Source organism: Amborella trichopoda, chromosome 6 (genome assembly GCF_054954075.1).
Source record: "Amborella trichopoda isolate Santa Cruz 75 chromosome 6, AtrichopodaSantaCruz75HAP2 v2.0, whole genome shotgun sequence".
NCBI classification, from domain to species: domain Eukaryota; kingdom Viridiplantae; phylum Streptophyta; class Magnoliopsida; order Amborellales; family Amborellaceae; genus Amborella; species Amborella trichopoda.
Window position 1 is genome coordinate 14357408 of NC_142341.1, and position 17336 is coordinate 14374743.

General features: G+C 39.1%; 1 protein-coding gene across 1 annotated transcript in view; it reads left to right on the forward strand.

Annotated features, from left to right (window-relative positions):
* Nucleotides 1–16919, forward strand: part of ZFN1 (zinc finger protein 1) — a 33098-nt gene extending 16179 nt beyond the window's left edge. The window contains exons 4-7 of the mRNA XM_006848397.4: nucleotides 9170–9289; nucleotides 9501–9794; nucleotides 13393–13716; nucleotides 15621–16919. Of these exons, the coding sequence (XP_006848460.1) occupies nucleotides 9170–9289; nucleotides 9501–9794; nucleotides 13393–13716; nucleotides 15621–15941 (1059 nt within the window). The 3' untranslated portion in view covers nucleotides 15942–16919. The remainder of the gene's footprint in view (nucleotides 1–9169; nucleotides 9290–9500; nucleotides 9795–13392; nucleotides 13717–15620) is intronic.
* The last annotated feature ends 417 nt before the right edge of the window (nucleotides 16920–17336 follow it).

Sequence of the window (17336 nt, forward strand, 5' to 3'; positions counted from 1 at the left end):
GGAAGAGAGAATATTCTTGAGGTGGTCTCAAAAGGCTCCACCCAAACTTGTCGGGTTGGGGTTTCTGAGTGAGCATCCATCACAATTGAGTTTGGTCTGACCCTCGTGGGGAGGGGATCAGAAACGAGACCTAGACTAGTTAGGGGCACGGTTGTAAATAAGATATTTTCAATGGAGCAGAAACGTCAAGGTCGGGGTTCCTTTAAAACGTTTGTGGTTTGTTACCTAGAAGATGACTGCGGTAGTTATCTAATGGAAGAGGGCCAACACCTCGGTTTTGACCCCACGAAAAATTATGGAATTTCTCTCTGTCCAAATGACCCAAAAAGTGCTGCTATGGACGCCTTCCACAGGGTCCTACCTGCTTTGGGCCATGGGGTATGGAGGGAGATGGTAAAGGGCCGGGATGGAGGGAGGGGTAACCCAGTTGATGCCGAAGAGTTGGAGCAAAGAGCCCCACAGGCAATGAGCAAGGTGATAGTGAATGAAAAGGTGGGGGTTACTTTCTTCATCCATGAGGCACTTCGCACAGCGATTGGGGATAGGAACACCTCTACTCTGAAGGTGATCCACCGGGAGAGTCTTTTGCGAGATAATGATCCAGGTAAGGGCTTGAACTTTGGGAGGGGCAAGGATGACTAGGCCTGAGCAACAATGGATGTACGTCAAAAAGGGAAAGTAGGCGGCATCAGCAGGTTCTTGTAAAAAGAGGCAACAAAAAACTTGCTCGACGGTGAAGGGGTCCAAATGATTTGGTTTGGGCCAGAGGGGGCCAAAAACATGGAGTGCAACATGGGCGACAGGGTCAGGAAGTAAGAGGTTTCGAGGTCAAAGAGGGGCCGCCTGAAGGAAGGGCTTTTGACTCTAAGTGAGCTCGAGAGGGGCACTTCCTCTGTGATGGAGGAGAGCTTGTTTGTGACCAAGGAGAATAGGGTAGGGAAAAGTTCTTTGAGTGGGGTATGGCCCAACCAGAGGCCAGACCAGAAAAGAACTCGGTGTCCTTCTTAGAGTAGAAGCAGATGTTGTTCGCGAAAAGGTTTAAGGAGGATAGGAAGGACTTCCAGGCTTTGGATGCTCTAATGGTCGAGTTTGCAGTTGGAAGCTCGGCGCTGCTAGGGATGTGACACTTGCATCGTATAACATGTCCACAGGAGGTTAATTTGGGTGACCAACCGCCACCACTACTTCCCTAGAAGTGCCGTGTTGTATTTCCTTAGGAGGCGGATGACGAGACAGCCAAGGCGTTTAGGTTGGCAAACTTTTTCCCAGGAAATAAGATGGTATTTTTTGGTGGTTGCATCTCCTGCTCGCAGTAATTCCTCATAAGCTGCTCTAGGCGATTGGCCACCACCACTGGCATGTGGAAGAGGGACATGAGGTGAACGGGGGTGTTGGCTAGTGTGGCCTTGATGAGGGTGGTCCATAGTTATCGGGATCGCCTCCCTTGCTTGGCAATCCCTTGCAGAACCTTGATTCTCTCGATCCCGGAGCGGATCTCGTCTGAAACTCAATTTAGTGTTTTCGAGATCTCGCTCCATCTTATAAGGGAACGAGTTCCATACAATTAATTTTGCGTTCCTGCACATTACAGGATCTAGTTCCCTAGTCTTATGGTTCGCACTCCAAAGTGCATTGGGATCTAAATTCCAAAATAACAGAACACAAGCATTTCCATATGTGGCAACCAGATCCCACCAATATGGGATCGCTTTAATAGAATACATGTTGTTGGTTAACAACGACGGGAGCTACATTTTAAAGCCACGAATCCTTATTACTTACATGAGGAACTCGTGTTCTAAGAAAATGGAGATTGCTCCTATAAAAGTTATTTCTCCCTCCATAATATGTTGGATCACTTTTATGGGCTCATTGAGTTAAGAAACTCAAAGAAGTGCCCTTGGGAACTTCGCTTCTTATGTATAGAATCTCGTACCTTTGTATAATAACTCTCGAACCTATGTAATAAAGGAGCTCGATCCCCAACACACATGGACCTCAATCCCGACCTTTGAGGTTGTACGGGCATCGATCCCTAACACAGGGATCTTCAGTATAGCTTCGATCCACCAATCCCGCCCCCGATCCTAGAATCGTTCTCGTACCCAACTATGGGGTGGATCTTCCAGCTAAAGAAAGAAAGCGTCCCTTCCAGCCAGCCAGGCAGCGGTCCATTTTGTCAATGATGCAGGACCATTGTCTATTTTTGGGCTTCCCAGACCTAGTGGCATACCTAGGTAGCTAGTGGGCAGGTCTTCCACTTTACACCCCCATCCAAGGGTAAGGAATCTCGTCTCAGACAAAGAGATAGAAACCCCAATCATTGTGGATTTGCCCAGATTCACTTTAAAGCCAGTGGTAAGCTCGAAGCACTTAAGGAAGAGCCGTAGGGTTTCAATTTCCTAGGGAACTGTGTCAAGGAAGACGCAGGTGTTGTCCCCATACTGCAAGTGCGAGATAACATGTCCCCTAGGGCTACTCTTGAAGACGGTGAGCCTCCCCGTTTGGTACATTCTTGAGATTGATTGGCTGAAAACCTCTTTTGAGATTGCGAAAAGGAAAGGGGAGAGAGGGTACATTAAACGACGCAGAGCTAAATGGCCTTTAATTAACCACAAAACCCAGCAATAAGAGCTTATCGTTGCTCTCCTTTTTAAGTTATAGGGTCAATCGTTGACCTTATAACTTAAGAAAGACATAAAACTCATATAAAAAAGTTATAAGGTCAATTCTGTCGTTGTAAAATATAATGTTGCAAATTATATTCGACTCTGGGTGATGTGAATGAACAAAACCGGCACCTCAACATTCTTCTCTCTGAAACCATACTCTTGCCATGGTACCATAGCTGGTTTACTTGTAAAGCCCCAATCAATAACCGTTATTTAACAGAGAAAAGGACGGATCCAATACAGAAAGAGGCCATCTCCATGGGATAACTACATCACTCACATTTTAGATGCAACCTAGAGAGCTCATTTTGCAGCTAAACTTTGGTGGCAAACTGCTTACTTTTTGAACTGTTTGGGCTTTTGTCAAAGTTTTGTGCAGCTGCAGTGGATGGGGTTTGAATTCATTTCTCTTCTTAATATCCGGGAATATAAACTAATGTTACTATATGGGATGTCTGTCTAAATTTACTGTTATATGGAATAGGTTAGTTGGAATGGAGCCGGGTAAGTGGGGTGAGGTAGTAGTATTTCTGTTTATTATTTTCTCGTCATCAATCCAATAAATTGGGCCACCCATCAAATTCTTCTTAGCATTTATATGTCGCTTTCTTCTAATTATGAGATTTTCTTTTTCCAGTTATTTTCCATGCAATATTCTTATCGCTAAGCTGATCTTTTATCTTTTATTGTGACAACTTGATGTCATTATTTTGGTAGCTCTGGCAAGTAGTTACACCATTCAACATGGACCATCAATTAAATAGAGTGGACAATGGTGAAGAACTGTTGTAAGGATACTTTTAAAATACAAAATCTCTTAACCATTAAAAAGAAATCCAGCACATTTTTTTTTCAAAGTTGTTTCCATTGCAGATTTTATAACTATCCAGCAATGGTAGCTAATTATGGCTTGGTGGAAACTGGAGTATGGGACTGGTTATTTTGGAAATCCCACACCTTGAAACTTTTTAGAGAAGTTTCCTAGCTGGACGTAAAAAGCATGTATCCATTGGCTGTATGATTTTTGCTGGTCTTATCTTGACAACAAAAAGCTAGAGTCGTTTTTTGGGTACATAGTAAAAGCTATGGTCATGAATCACAAGGTATGGTTCATTTGTGTTTTTGATGAGATGTGAGAAACACAATCTGCAGGGAGGTAGAATCTATACTATATTACTAAATATGGGTTAAGGGAGTGGTCATGCGTCAAATCATAGTTACTGGAATCTCTCACCTAAGGTCGTGATTGTGATTCAGAATATTGATTCTGCGATTCTGACAAGGAACTTTCGTTCAATGCGTTTATGTGAAGTCAGGAATCTCAATACTTTAGTTTAGGAATTTCAATTCCAACGCTTATAGAATCCCATTTTAATATTTATTAATTCTCAATTCCTTAAATTGTTGTATCTCGGTTCTACCTTTGTTGAATATGTGGAACACATATAATGATACTTAATTTGATTATTTTCGAATCCAGATTCCTGAACATCAATTACTGCAGTTTGTAGATGCAAGAAACCACAAATTATACATCAAGTCTTGCTTCCACCCTCATAGAATCTCAATCTGATTCTTTTGGAATCGTAATACCACAAAATCAAATACTGAGATGCACAAATCTGTGACTTATTAGTTGGTTCATATAGTTATGGATTTTGATTTAAATTATTTGGAAGCCAGTATGGAGACGATTGTATCCATAGTTCATAGTTGCTTCAAGTGAAAATCCAATGCACACATTGTCGAAGTATTGGTTCCTTAAATCAACTTTGAAATGTAAATGTCTGGAGTTAAGATCTTAACAAGTATCATTCCAATGTTTTTTGCAGGTAACAAAGGAATGTATAACTTCTTTTGCAAGTAACAAAGGCAAGTACAACTTTGTTATCAAAAAAAAAAAACTTGGGCGTTTGGAGCGTTAAAATTAAGAGAACTTGGGCCTTGCAATATTAAAAATTGAATACTCCACATCTTCATCTCAAGTATCAAAGGCACATACTATATCATAGTCAACACCATGGCGCAAACAAAATCCCATTTTGCACTATAATATGAAATCAAAATCACATTTTAGAAAAACATGACATAATATATATCTTTTATAGACAATTTCCCCTAGTGGACTACGGGTGTCTATTAATTGACCTTATTTCTGATATTGTGTCTAAGGCTCAATAGCCAATACATTGACTTCTAATATTAGGAGCCCTTCTTCAGGTCTTAGAGACCTCTGTTCTCAATTGCTTGATGAGGTTTTAAGTTGTTAAGGTGTGAGATGTCATTGATGTAGGAATCTTGATTCCAAGGGGGTCGAAACTCAACCCCATAGAGTTATAAATCTCACTTGTCAGGTAGATCGATGATGCAGGAAAATAGAGAAAATAGGCAAAAACTGTCCAAAAAACCCATCAAACGGGCCAGATTTGAGTGGATTTGGCTTTTCTTGCACAAAAAGTGACCTCAAAACCCTAGATAGCGCTTGTTGTTACTATTCACATACTGTTTTTACTATTCCCCCCCAAAAAATATTAGAAACCCTAATGTCCCAGGCCCTTTTATTACATTATAATAAAAAATACCAAAACTACCCCCCACTTAAATTAAAACATTATAAAATTACCCCATAAGTCCCGTCACTTAAAATAGAATTCGTAATGACACTTTTATCCCTAATAAAACAAGTAAATTTGTAAGTATTTACTTTTTAAACATCTCCTAAAATCCTAAAAAAATATAAAAAATCCTAGAATCCCTAATTGAACTTAAAACCCCTAAAAAATAACCCTAGAAAATTCTCAAAATACATCCTTAAAATTTAATAAGAAAAATGCAAAAATAAGAAACATCTTGTTTTACATCATTCTCCCCTAGTTGGAGAAAACTTGTCATCGAGTGTTGAATAAGCTATGATGAATTTTGCATTAGTCCTGCAAGCACCTTCAACCCGAACATTGAAAACACTATCATGGGACTTGCGAGTAATTGGACTAACTAAGACACAACTGTTGTGCACTGACACTGAGTTTTTGCAATCAATTCATAGTTTCATAGCCACTTTTGAGAACCCCTTAAGGTCATTATATGTTGATGGAATAACCGTGATGTGTACATCCAGTTTAGTCACGTTAACTAGCCAACATTGCATCAATACAATCATTAAACCTTGCTAAAATTGCCTTGGTTCAACCCTAGAACAGTCCAAGGGAGCATATTCAAGATGATCATCTCCAATCCCTAGATCTCTAATCGAATCACCAACTTCCTCTTCGAAAGCTTCTTCATCTTCATCTTGACCATTGTCACCTTCCTTGTTTTCACGTGGTTCTTGATAAAAAATTGGATCACTACCTTCTTCATCTGAATACTCATGACCATTGGAGAGTCCCAATCAATGCCTTGCTGATTTTGGAAGTAAATTAATGAGAAATTCTTTGGGTTTAACCTATCTGTTACTTGGGGTGTAATCATGCTGCGCCAGATCACCGATACCTCCCCATGATCATTATAGGTCACTTCCGGGTCCTCTTCATCAACCGGCTAATCGTAGATGGGATTTCCTTGAAAGGAATGCTTGCTTTCCTTCTCATAAAACTCCTTAGAAAGGTTAATGAGCTTGTGATTTGGACAATGTGATGGGACATGCCCGATTCTCGATCACTTGTACCATTTGATGTTGCTTCCAGTACCCCTCTCTGGTTGCCCAACTCCCAAAATAACCCCTTTTTGGTCCAGGGCGCCTTACTGGTTGGACGTTCTAGCAGTGCCAGATGTTGAACCCACACCAATCATGCTGCCTTTTCTTTCAAAATCACCACCGTGGGCTGCTGTCCTATTTCCCCATCACTCACACTTGCACTCGCACCAGCACCCCACCTGTTTGAGGGTCATTTCTGTTGAGTTGGGGTCCACTATTGCTGCAAAACTACCACATATTGAATTGATTGACGCAGTCCATTCACATACCTGTCAATGGAGTGCTCCTCCCGCTCGATCACATCACTACGAGCAGTCAAAAGGTGAAACTATCTCCTGACCTATCTCCTTAGCGCAACACATGCATCTTCTGATATAAAAACTGTAAATAAATTTTCCTTTTAATTTTCTTTTCATCTTCTCCCAAGTGTTAATTTTGGGCTTTCCCATTTTTCTCACCTTTCTCTCAACTGTTCCCACCATGCCGAAGCATTTTTCTTCAATTTAATGGCAAATTTTTAACCTTTTTATTCTTTGGCACATCCTTGTAAATTGTACTCAAAGGCCTTCTCTACTGTGTTTAAGCAGTACATAAGGTCGTTTGGGTTGCTACTTTCCTTCAAAATCAGGAATATCTACTTTTAGATCTATGGGTTTTGAATGCTGCCTATACATCCAATCATATTCTTCTTCACTCGACTCATCCTACGGAGCACGATTATACTCAACATCATGTTGGATGGACAAAACTTCATCTCGCCGTTGATCAATGCCTGCAAGCCGCTTTGTATGTTCTTGAACTTGTTGACTCAAATCCTCTATCTCCTAATCCCGCTTATCGCGAGGTCGATCCATATGAATACCATTGCCTTGACCTCTTCTTGCAACCATATGTTCACCACAATCACAAAATCTAGGCAAAGAACCAACAAAACCTAGCTGAAACCTGCAAGTTCTAGGCTAATTTTGCGAAAGTTGGCCTAACATCAACACACCTTCGACTTGTTGTAGATTTTTAGCTTTGTTGTTGAAGAAGACCTAGGGTTTGATGCCATTTTGATGCAGGAAAATAGAGAAAATAGACAAGAATAGTTCAAAACTTCATCAAAACGGGCCAAAGAGTGGATTTGGGTGTCCTTGCACAAAAAGTGACCCGAAACCCTAGATAGGGCTTACTGTTACTTTTCACAACGTGTTTTTACTGTTCATGCCCCAAAACTGTTAGAAACCTTAACACCTCAAGCCCTTTTATTATATTATAATAAAAAGACCAAAGTTACCGTCGCGTCAGTTAAAACATTATAAAAATACCCCATAAGTCCCTTGACATGAAATAAAAATTGTAATGACACTTTTATTCCTGCTAAAACAAGTATTGCCATAAGATAAAAATATAAAATATCCTAAAAAATAAAAAAAAATCCTAGAATCCCTAAAAAATATTAAAACCCTAAAAGTAACCCATAAAAATTCCTAAAATACATCCATCAAATTTAATAAGAGATTAAAAAATAATACACATGTTGTCTTATATTAGTCGAAACCCGATTCCAAACGGGTATTGAATCTCAATTCTAAATACGTTAAAAACTCGATTCCAAAGACGTCGGCATCTCAATTCCATATATGAAGGAATATCGATTTGATATGGGACATATTCAAATAGGTTAGAAGCTTGATTCCAAAGAGGTCGGAATCTTGATTCTATATATTTAGGGGATTCTATTTGGGTTGAATCTCGATTCCTATTTGTTTCCCATAATTCCCCTTATACAGATGTCAATTCCAAAAATAGGAAGCTTTTAGTTAGCCGCGATTCCACGATACCTGAAATGATTCAGAATATCAGGCGTTTCCAACAACTGTGTCAAATTATGCTCCTAAAATACCCTCAGTAATTTCCATATATTAAGAAATATTTGAAGTTTTGGAAAGTTCAATGGAGCAGGTTGTTGGGAATTGGGTATGCGCGTGGTTGGTCGGAGTTAACCCATCCCATAACCCATCCCATGTTTGACCAACCAAAGAAAAGTGTAGGTTGTTGGTTTTTCTAAACATTGTCAATAAAATGTTGGAAATATTTTCTCTCTCCATTGTAAGGAAAAACAATGAAGCAAACAGACCTTTTTATATTTCTTACTACCCTTCGGAAGGAAATTCATCTTTCTCTCTCTCTCTCTCTGTGACCCCCCCCCCCCCCCCCCCGCCCCCTCCCTCTTCTCTTTTTTCCTCCTCATACCCATGCATCACATGGCCTTCTTTCTAGTATGGGTTGAACCCCTTTTCTTTTTTTTCCTCACACCCATGCATTGCATGGCCTGCTTTGTAGTATGGGTTGAATACCAGAGAGTTGTTTTTTTTTTGGTTTTAAGTCAGGTTTAATACCATAGATTGAACAAACCTACAAACATTTGCTGCTAGCAGCTGGACACGTTTGATAGTCGCTATTAAGAGCGCTGATATCTTGGCTTGTACAATTCCTTTATTCATCTGATCGTGCTTATTACCTGATAGTTTGTAGTGGCATGATTTGAAACTTGACTTACAATCGATTTTGGATGCTCCACTCATTTGGAAGTATTTCTTCATTTTTTGTGCTTGTCACTTAGTCTGTTACCTTTGAATATGGCTACTTGTGGCAATTTCATAATTCTGAAACCTAGTATTTACAAATTATCAAGACAAAGAAGCATCTGTGGTCTACATGCTTTTTCCTTGCTGTTGAGATACAAAATCTTCGAGATATCCTCGTTTTCATGCTTATTATAAAGATCCAATATTTCTTTTACTGTTTGTTCCAGTATTATTTGAAGACAGGAACATGCAAATTTGGAGCTACTTGCAAGTTTCATCATCCTAGAGATAAGGCTGGCATTGCAGGAAGAGTACTTCTGAATATTTTAGGCTATCCTCTCCGGCCGGTTTGTACATGCCGTTTTTCCTATCAATTGTTTTCTTGAATATCTAGTTTTTCTTGGTACTTATTCTTGTTTATCAGTCTTGGGCTGTGATTTGTACAATGATTCTCTATTTTGCTTCTTTATGCACCTTTTATCATTTATTCTCATGACATTCTTGGATCAAGAGAAGACTTTATTTTGGCTAATTGCTTATGACATTTCCTTCCTGCAGAATGAGAAGGAATGTGCCTATTATCTGAGAACTGGACAGTGCAAATTTGGGAGCACTTGTAAATTTCACCATCCACAACCTAATGCAATGGTCTCATTGCGTGGATCTCCTGTTTATCCCCCTGTACATTCTCCAACAACTCCTGGTCAGCCATCTTTTCATGGAGGATTTCCAAATTGGCCAATGTCAAGGGCTTCTTTTATTCCGAGCCCACGTTGGCAGGGTCCTTCAAGCTATGCACAGCTGATTCTTCCTCAGGGCATGGTTCCTGTTCCTGGCTGGAACACATATTCTGTAGGTCTTTCGTTTCTGACTTAGTTCTTATACAAATGTTTGCTCACACACTTTGCTCATGGAGTCCATATTGTCTTTGGAAGTTCTGTTCTATTTGTCATATCCTTTGCAGGCAGACACCTAATTTAGTAAATAGTTGTTTCTGAAGAGTTCAATTTTATGATACTACTTTTTTTCACTTACACCTTTTAAATTTTTTCTCTGCATGGGATGGTCTTATATCTGTTATTTCTTATTTCCTTCTAAGTTGGTTCTTAAATTCTTAATATATGAGAATTGCTGACTGCCATGTTCCTTGAAGTTCTAGAGCGGTTTGTGTTCCCCAGGAAGGTTTTAGTGACAGGTATATATGCTTAAGATTATTTTGATATTATATGATATTCCTGAACATATCACTTTGTCAAGCTCCTTTAGCAAGGTGGTGTTTTATGGACATGTAATTGTTGTTGGATATACTCAGGTATATATATTTGTAAATGCTTACTACTATCATCGGAACTTCTTTTTGGACTTGATATCAGAGCAGTTTGGGATGAGGGGAATCGGGATTGAGCAGCATGAGACAGAAATTCGAGTAATTTTCCTCATGAGGGATTTACTCCATCGAAGAACCGCGTACCCTTGTGGCATAGTTGGTCTCAAATCAACTTGACCTCAGGCCTTTTATTCAGCAATCAATGAGTCTAAAAGTAATTGGTGCTAATCTGAGCTCTGGTTAGCAGGATATTTTTTAGCTTATTTTTGCATAGGCCTGCATTTGTTTCTGAATTTAGGCTGATCTAAAACATAGTTATCCAAAACCTATATTTCCACATTGTAAAGTGCCTATGCGTAACTGGGATGAAACACTTGTGAAAACTTCCTGAAAATGTGTTCCAAACATACTTTGTCTGGTACTACCAACTAAAAAAAAAAAAAAAAAAAATGCTTTTCTTGTTGTACTAGGAACCATTTGTCATAATAGTAGAAAGGTATTTCCAGTACCTAACTGCCTTCCATTTCGACTTGGAAAAATTTGAATTGAACAGAAATTTGGAGGAAAATGAGGGAAGTCATATTCTTTCTTGATTGAAGGGAATACAGGAGAACGAAACATTTTAAGTGATGGTAAGTCCTCAGGAAAGCTTTTAACTTCTAGTTGTTCCTTAATTCATAATCTGTAATAATGCATAAACATATGTGATAAACTAAAGATCACATTTGAAAAAGATAAAAGGAAATGAATTAAAAAATTAAAGGAGAGAGAGAGTGGCACAATAATAATATAGAGGTTTTTCTTGAGCTATTAAGCTTTAATTTTTTTTGGACAGGAAGGGCCAAAAGGTTCATATTTGCCGTCTTAAGTGGCTGTTGCAATAGGAATAGCATTATTCTTTTTAATTCGTATAAATTTACTGTACTTTCCTTGTCTAAAGTTTCAGAAAGACGTAATTATATAAAAAAAACACACGACAGTACATTTCACCTATACTATACTTCTATCATGTTGGTATATTGCCATTGTTTTATGGATGCTGTTTTCAGTGACATATCTGAGTTTATCCATACTGCTGATATCGTGTGAATCAAAACAAACCAAAAACCTTTGTTTTCCCTAGCATAACAATTCCTATATCCATACTTCATGCTAAATTCTGGCTACTAGGATTCAAAGTACCCAAAGCATTAGCAGATTCACATAAATCTGCTTGACTGTCTATCCTTGACTTCTATTGATTCTATAGGTAAGGGAACCCTCCCACAGGCCTCCTCTGCACACATAGCTTGATAACCCTGACTGCTACTTCCATCCTGGAAAAGCACAAATTGCCTCTCCTGTTCTTCTAATGTGAGCTTTCAAAGGACATTTTTCTTGGAGCTATTTGGAGCAAGAGTGCACCTCTTTGCAGGGCTGTCGCACCCATCAGATGGCTGTATTCAAGGAGCACCAATTTTTTAACTTATGTGCTGCGCATTCATTGGGTGAATGTGCCCTACAAAGTAGTTTGTTGTCCTTCCTCCAAGATAGGCATCCCCCCTATTATTAAAAAAAAGAAGAAAAAATTGGTGTCAGTGTGCTAAAACTTGGGCAAGCCAACTTGGACTCGCCACCCTGATGAGTTTGAGTATGCCCGAGATGGGTATTCCGACTCGAGGATCTTAAAAAATTAAAAAAACATTATAGAAAATCCAAAAAAATAAGAAATTTATTTGTCATACGTTTTTTTTAATGTTTTCTATTATTTTGCAAAGATTGGAAAGTGTTTGTCATGAATACTTATTTTTATGTTTTTCCCTTTATTTTGGATTATTTCTAAAATGGTGCCCGTCACAAATTGATTTTTTCAAAATCCATTTTTTACTGTTTTTTTACCTCATTTAGATGTGTTTTGTTTAATTTTACTTCAAATATTTTTCCTATTTTTGGGATTTTATTTGTATTTTTTTTTTAGCACTTTTTGGCTTGCCAAGACCCGGCCCGACTCGGGCCAAGTAAATTGGACTCGGCCCAAGTTATTTGGCTCTGGCATGGGCCGAGTTCCATCCTCGAGTTGTGGTTTTGCACATTGATTGATATATTCCCCCCAAGACTACTACCTTTCTCCCATATCTATTATTGACTTAACAAGGATCTTTAGTGGTGTTCACCGGCCTCAAGCAGCTAGCGGGCCACTTTTATGAATGGTTACACCCTTTGAGCATTACACCCTTTGTGCACCACTTTTCTTGGGTACTTGTTTTGTTGGGCTCCCCCACACTTTCTTTTCGCCTCAAGGAAGCTTTCTATCTTAATATATGGTGAGTTTTGGGTTTACTGAGGGTTGGCACTATGGCCCTTGATAGAGAAGAATGGAGGAACAAGATTCATGTAGCCGATCCCAAATAATTAGGATAAAGATTGAATGATGATAATGATGCTTTGTTGGTTACAATGTCATTATGTGCTCAAGGTTGTTAAAATTATTGGGAGCTCTAGGACATCTCTTTTGAACCATCCAATATAGGGTGGGGAAGTTAAAATATATGGATGTTAAGAGGTGACATAGGGAAGATTGCTTGGAGCGGATGGTTATGTCTTGATTCGAAAATATCTTTGCTAGTTTCCTTAGAGCTGATAGGACAAAAAATTTCGGAGTTCTGTGGCTTGCGGAAGAGATGGGAATTCCACAGGCATGGTGTCAAATTCAAATTTGACAGGCCCAGCCAGGGGAACGTCAATACTTAGCGCTATCGTCATGAGATCACTTTCCTGCATGTTTGGGATGAGATGTAAATGTTCAGTTGTTTTGCAAGTAAACATTATTATCATTCTCTACCACATAAGTCAGAACTTTACTTGTCTGTCATATGGCTGACCTGTTTATTCTCAGATTTTGATTATATGAGTATTGTTTATATTGTTACTTCCTGGTTATGAGATCATACTCTATTTTCTAAAGAGTCATCATCAAGCTGTAAGATGGTTATAGGTTCGCATTGAAACTCTTTGCATGTTCGTACTTTGAAATGAAATTTTCTTTTTTGTGGTTTGGCTTCTATTAAGCATTTTCTGGATTTAGCCAGGAATTTTGATCATTTGCCATGCCTTTTTTCGTACTATATTATATATCCATGTCAGGGTCAGCTGGGTTCAGCTTCATCATCAGACACTCAGCAACCACCAGGAACTGGTCAGTCTTATGGAACCCCACGACAAACTGAAACAGGAGGTGCAAGCTCTCCTGGGGCATTCCCATTCCGATCCAGTTCTGTCCCCATGGGACTTTTTCCATTGCAGAGGGAGAATGTTTTCCCTGAAAGACCTGATCAACCTGAATGCCAATTCTATATGAAGACTGGAGATTGTAAGTTTGGTGCCATGTGCAAGTTCCATCACCCAAGGGAGAGGCTGCTTCCTGTTCCAAATTGCATGTTGAGCCCCATGGGCCTTCCTCTACGTCCTGTGAGTATTAATTTGATCTTTATTTTATTTATCCAAGTATCATTTGAAATGTTTCATGTGTAATTCTTCCCTTGAGATCTGCTCAGGATTCATTGGAAATTGTGAACTGCAGACTTGTTTTTTTAATGCAAAATTAGATTTTGAATCTGATTTAAGTATAGACATAATGTCACTGTTATCTAATTGTTTAAAGTTTCTAAAATGATAAAGATATTTCTAGAGTAACTTGATTGGCTGATGCAGAATAAAGACGTTTTATAGATTTATTGTTACAGGTTGATGTAAAATATGAAAGAAACAGATTGGTTGAAGTAAAATATCAAAGAAACAGATCAGAAACTTGCACACACCAGTGATGAAAATGTTCATGATACCAATAGAAACTTACAAGCACCATAGATGAAGTCAGTTTTCATGATAGCAGTAAGACTTACACTTGGGCCGGTTAACATGAATTGAGCACTTATATTGGGATTGGTTGGCTGATGCCCCAAAATCCTTTGCTTGCACGTTGTTTTATTTCTGTTAAAAGGCAAACATATGATATGACACCTTATATATGGGCACTGGGAAGCATTCCATGGGAGGCTTGGTTTGGATACACCTTGGGCAGACACTTGGAGTATCAACCGTGACTGACATTTGAATTTTATTGCTACCAAATGTTCCGCCTAAAGGCTTAAGTTTTGGTTTTAAGGAGTACCTGCTTCATATTGTGAAAATCTTTTGTGGTGGCTGGATCTCCCATGCTTTGGACTGAGTGGAAGAGTTTTAGGTCATTGTTTGAAGTTTAGATGGGGTTCTTAACTATCTGTTATATGGTTGACCTGTCTAGGCATATGAAAGCTTAAGCCAGTTTAAATCGAAACAGAGATCTGGATGAGCTATTTGCATATCTGCACGATTCTTTCCTTTTCAAGAAAGATGGCTGCAGCCTTTGGAGCAGTTTATGGCAGTTTAGTTTTCGAAGTTTTATTTTTAGGATATTTGCATGAACATAGATTCTTGAGACCCTTTTGTTTTGAAAATGATGTTTGATCTCATTTTCTGGTTCTCAGGTATTTCTTTCATTTGAAGTCTCCATAGCAAATATTTTCTGTATATTCTTGAAGAAGAAAAATTAGTTCATCATATTTTCTAAGTGAGATGGCCATAACTTTCATGTTTCGATTTTGTCTCTCTAGAAATATGCATCGTCCTGTCAGAATTTTTAATACAGTATGGAGTGGTGTGCCAATTTGTTCAAGCCTTCAAACCATTTCTCACTAAAAAGAAATACCATAAAACAATATGTATGATATGTATGTTTATCTGGAGTTCTGAGGATGTTTAGAAAATCAGAGACAGTTGGTTTTTTCTTTTGTGGAAGCTGTAGAGACAGTCCGTTCTGTGATTATGACTTTTTTGATCTGTGCGCCCTCTGCCCCATGGAAGGACGCATGAGTCTCAGGAAAGTATACTACAATCCAGTGGACTGTATGATTCAATGGGCTTTGGGAATGCATCGCCCACTGGGTCATCACCAACTGTTAAAGTAGTCGGTGATGGATATATAATTAGAGACACCATGAGAAGATATGAACTCAATTGGGGGGGGGGGGGGTGTTCTCTCTCCATCACTATCTGTCATTTCAATTGATGGCCATGAACCAGTGGACCATGGATTTTCATAGTCTGTGATTAGTATACTTTTATACGAGTTATGCACTTCATACTTAATTAAGTTGTTGATGTGTTCTGCCACTTTCTCCAGTCGTGGTTTCTCCTGTTTCCATGATATGATTGTTCTTTTAGTTGCAGATTTCTTTATTCACATGCACACACAATTCAAATAGAATTTATTTTGACAAACTTTTTGAGATAGAATAGGATTGCCTGAGGAGTTTCATGTCATTTGTGAACAGGGAGAGCCTTTGTGCATATTTTATTCTCGTTATGGCATCTGCAAATTTGGCCCAACTTGCAAATTTGACCATCCTATGGGACCCTTTGCATACAATCTTTCAACATCTTCAGCTGACGTACCAGTTCGTCGTCTGCTGGGATCTTCATCAGGGACTCCTGCCTTATCTCTCTCTCCCGAAGTTTCTGGGGAAGCTGCTGTTGGAAAGTCTAGGAGGATCCCATTGTCGGAGCCACGACAAATACCTTCAGGTGATGAAAGCATCGAGACAGAGGGTTCGCCTACGGCTTCAAGCATTGGTCCAGTTTCTACCTTCCCTTGAAAGGCATTTTTGGATGACAAATGAAGCCACAATAGTAAGCTGCAGTTTCAAGAACTGGAAATCTATGGGCTCCAATAATGAGGATATGGCCCGTTTTTGACTGTGACTACAAGGTTTCTGAAAATTTCACAAAATGATTCCCACGAATCTCTTCTTCAATCAATCCAGGAGTGCATACCCTAGGTCTTCTGTGCACCCCTCATTCTTTTCTGTGAGTGCAGCAGTCAACTTTATGGGGTACCATTTTTTCTTCCCACCATTTGAAGTGGTTCCCTGTGATCCCAGTACTCTATTTAAGGCCTCTGTTTTATTCCTATTTGAAAACAACCCTGTTGCAAAAGTAGACCCCCTTGTCCTGTCCCCCAAAGCCAAACTGGGTTTTTAAGCCAAACTGGGTTTGTTCTTCATCTGCAACTTTTTCCATCATCTTAATTACTCTCTGACCCACAAAGGTGGAGTTTCTCCTCTTCAGTACCAACTATTTGAATTATATGTAATTTATTATCTGTAGATGACTATGACATTGTAGAAATCCCCAGACCTCGTAGGCTTATTTAATAGATTCAGATGTTGATGCCTTATAAGAAATTAGGAGGCTCCGGCTTGTGTTCTTGAGAGCATTGGGGTCATCATCTGAACCTTTCTCCTCTCAAAAGGCAGTCCTCATCCATCCTTTCTTCGAAGAAGATGGAATGTGAATTCATTTACACATCCTTTAGATGCATTGACTTAAAGCATATGGGAATGCATCTGTGGAGGCTAGGGTGTGATGGTTTGTATGCATGTAGCCTCTTGAGGTGTCATGATCTTGCTTTTGTCGACAGGATTTATGAAACATGTCAGATTGGTCGCAAGACCAACGGAAACACTTAGTGCAGCTGAACCATCAGTCAAGTGTAACAGGTACGAGGAGACTATCATAAGAACTGTTGTTTTTCGTTTTGTATCATATAAATAAAAGAGTTGTGCCTGTCAAAATCTATCGAAAACTTGAATGCTTTTTTCATTCATAATCAAACTGGTCCACACTGAGAAAATTTTCTTGCTAAGAAATGAAATTCTCAGACTGCCTTTGCTACGGCCAAATTTTGGCATTTCAAACTGCTGATTGTTTTTTCTTCTTTTTTTTTTGAATCTGTTGACTTTGTATTAAGTAAAAGAGGTGTGCATATTACTAAAATAGGCTACCCACAGCTTAGGAGCGCTATACAAAAACCATCGAGATGTGGAAGAATAAAAAAAATGCTATACAAGCATATGATATAACAAAACATGAGTCTCGTGTGAAAAATAGCAGCAAGCGCTCTAGAGAGATGCCAGGGAAGCACCCTCCTTAACCAGGGTGTCGGCCATTTGGTTGGCCTCTGGCCAAGTATGCTTCCATAAGACCTGTGT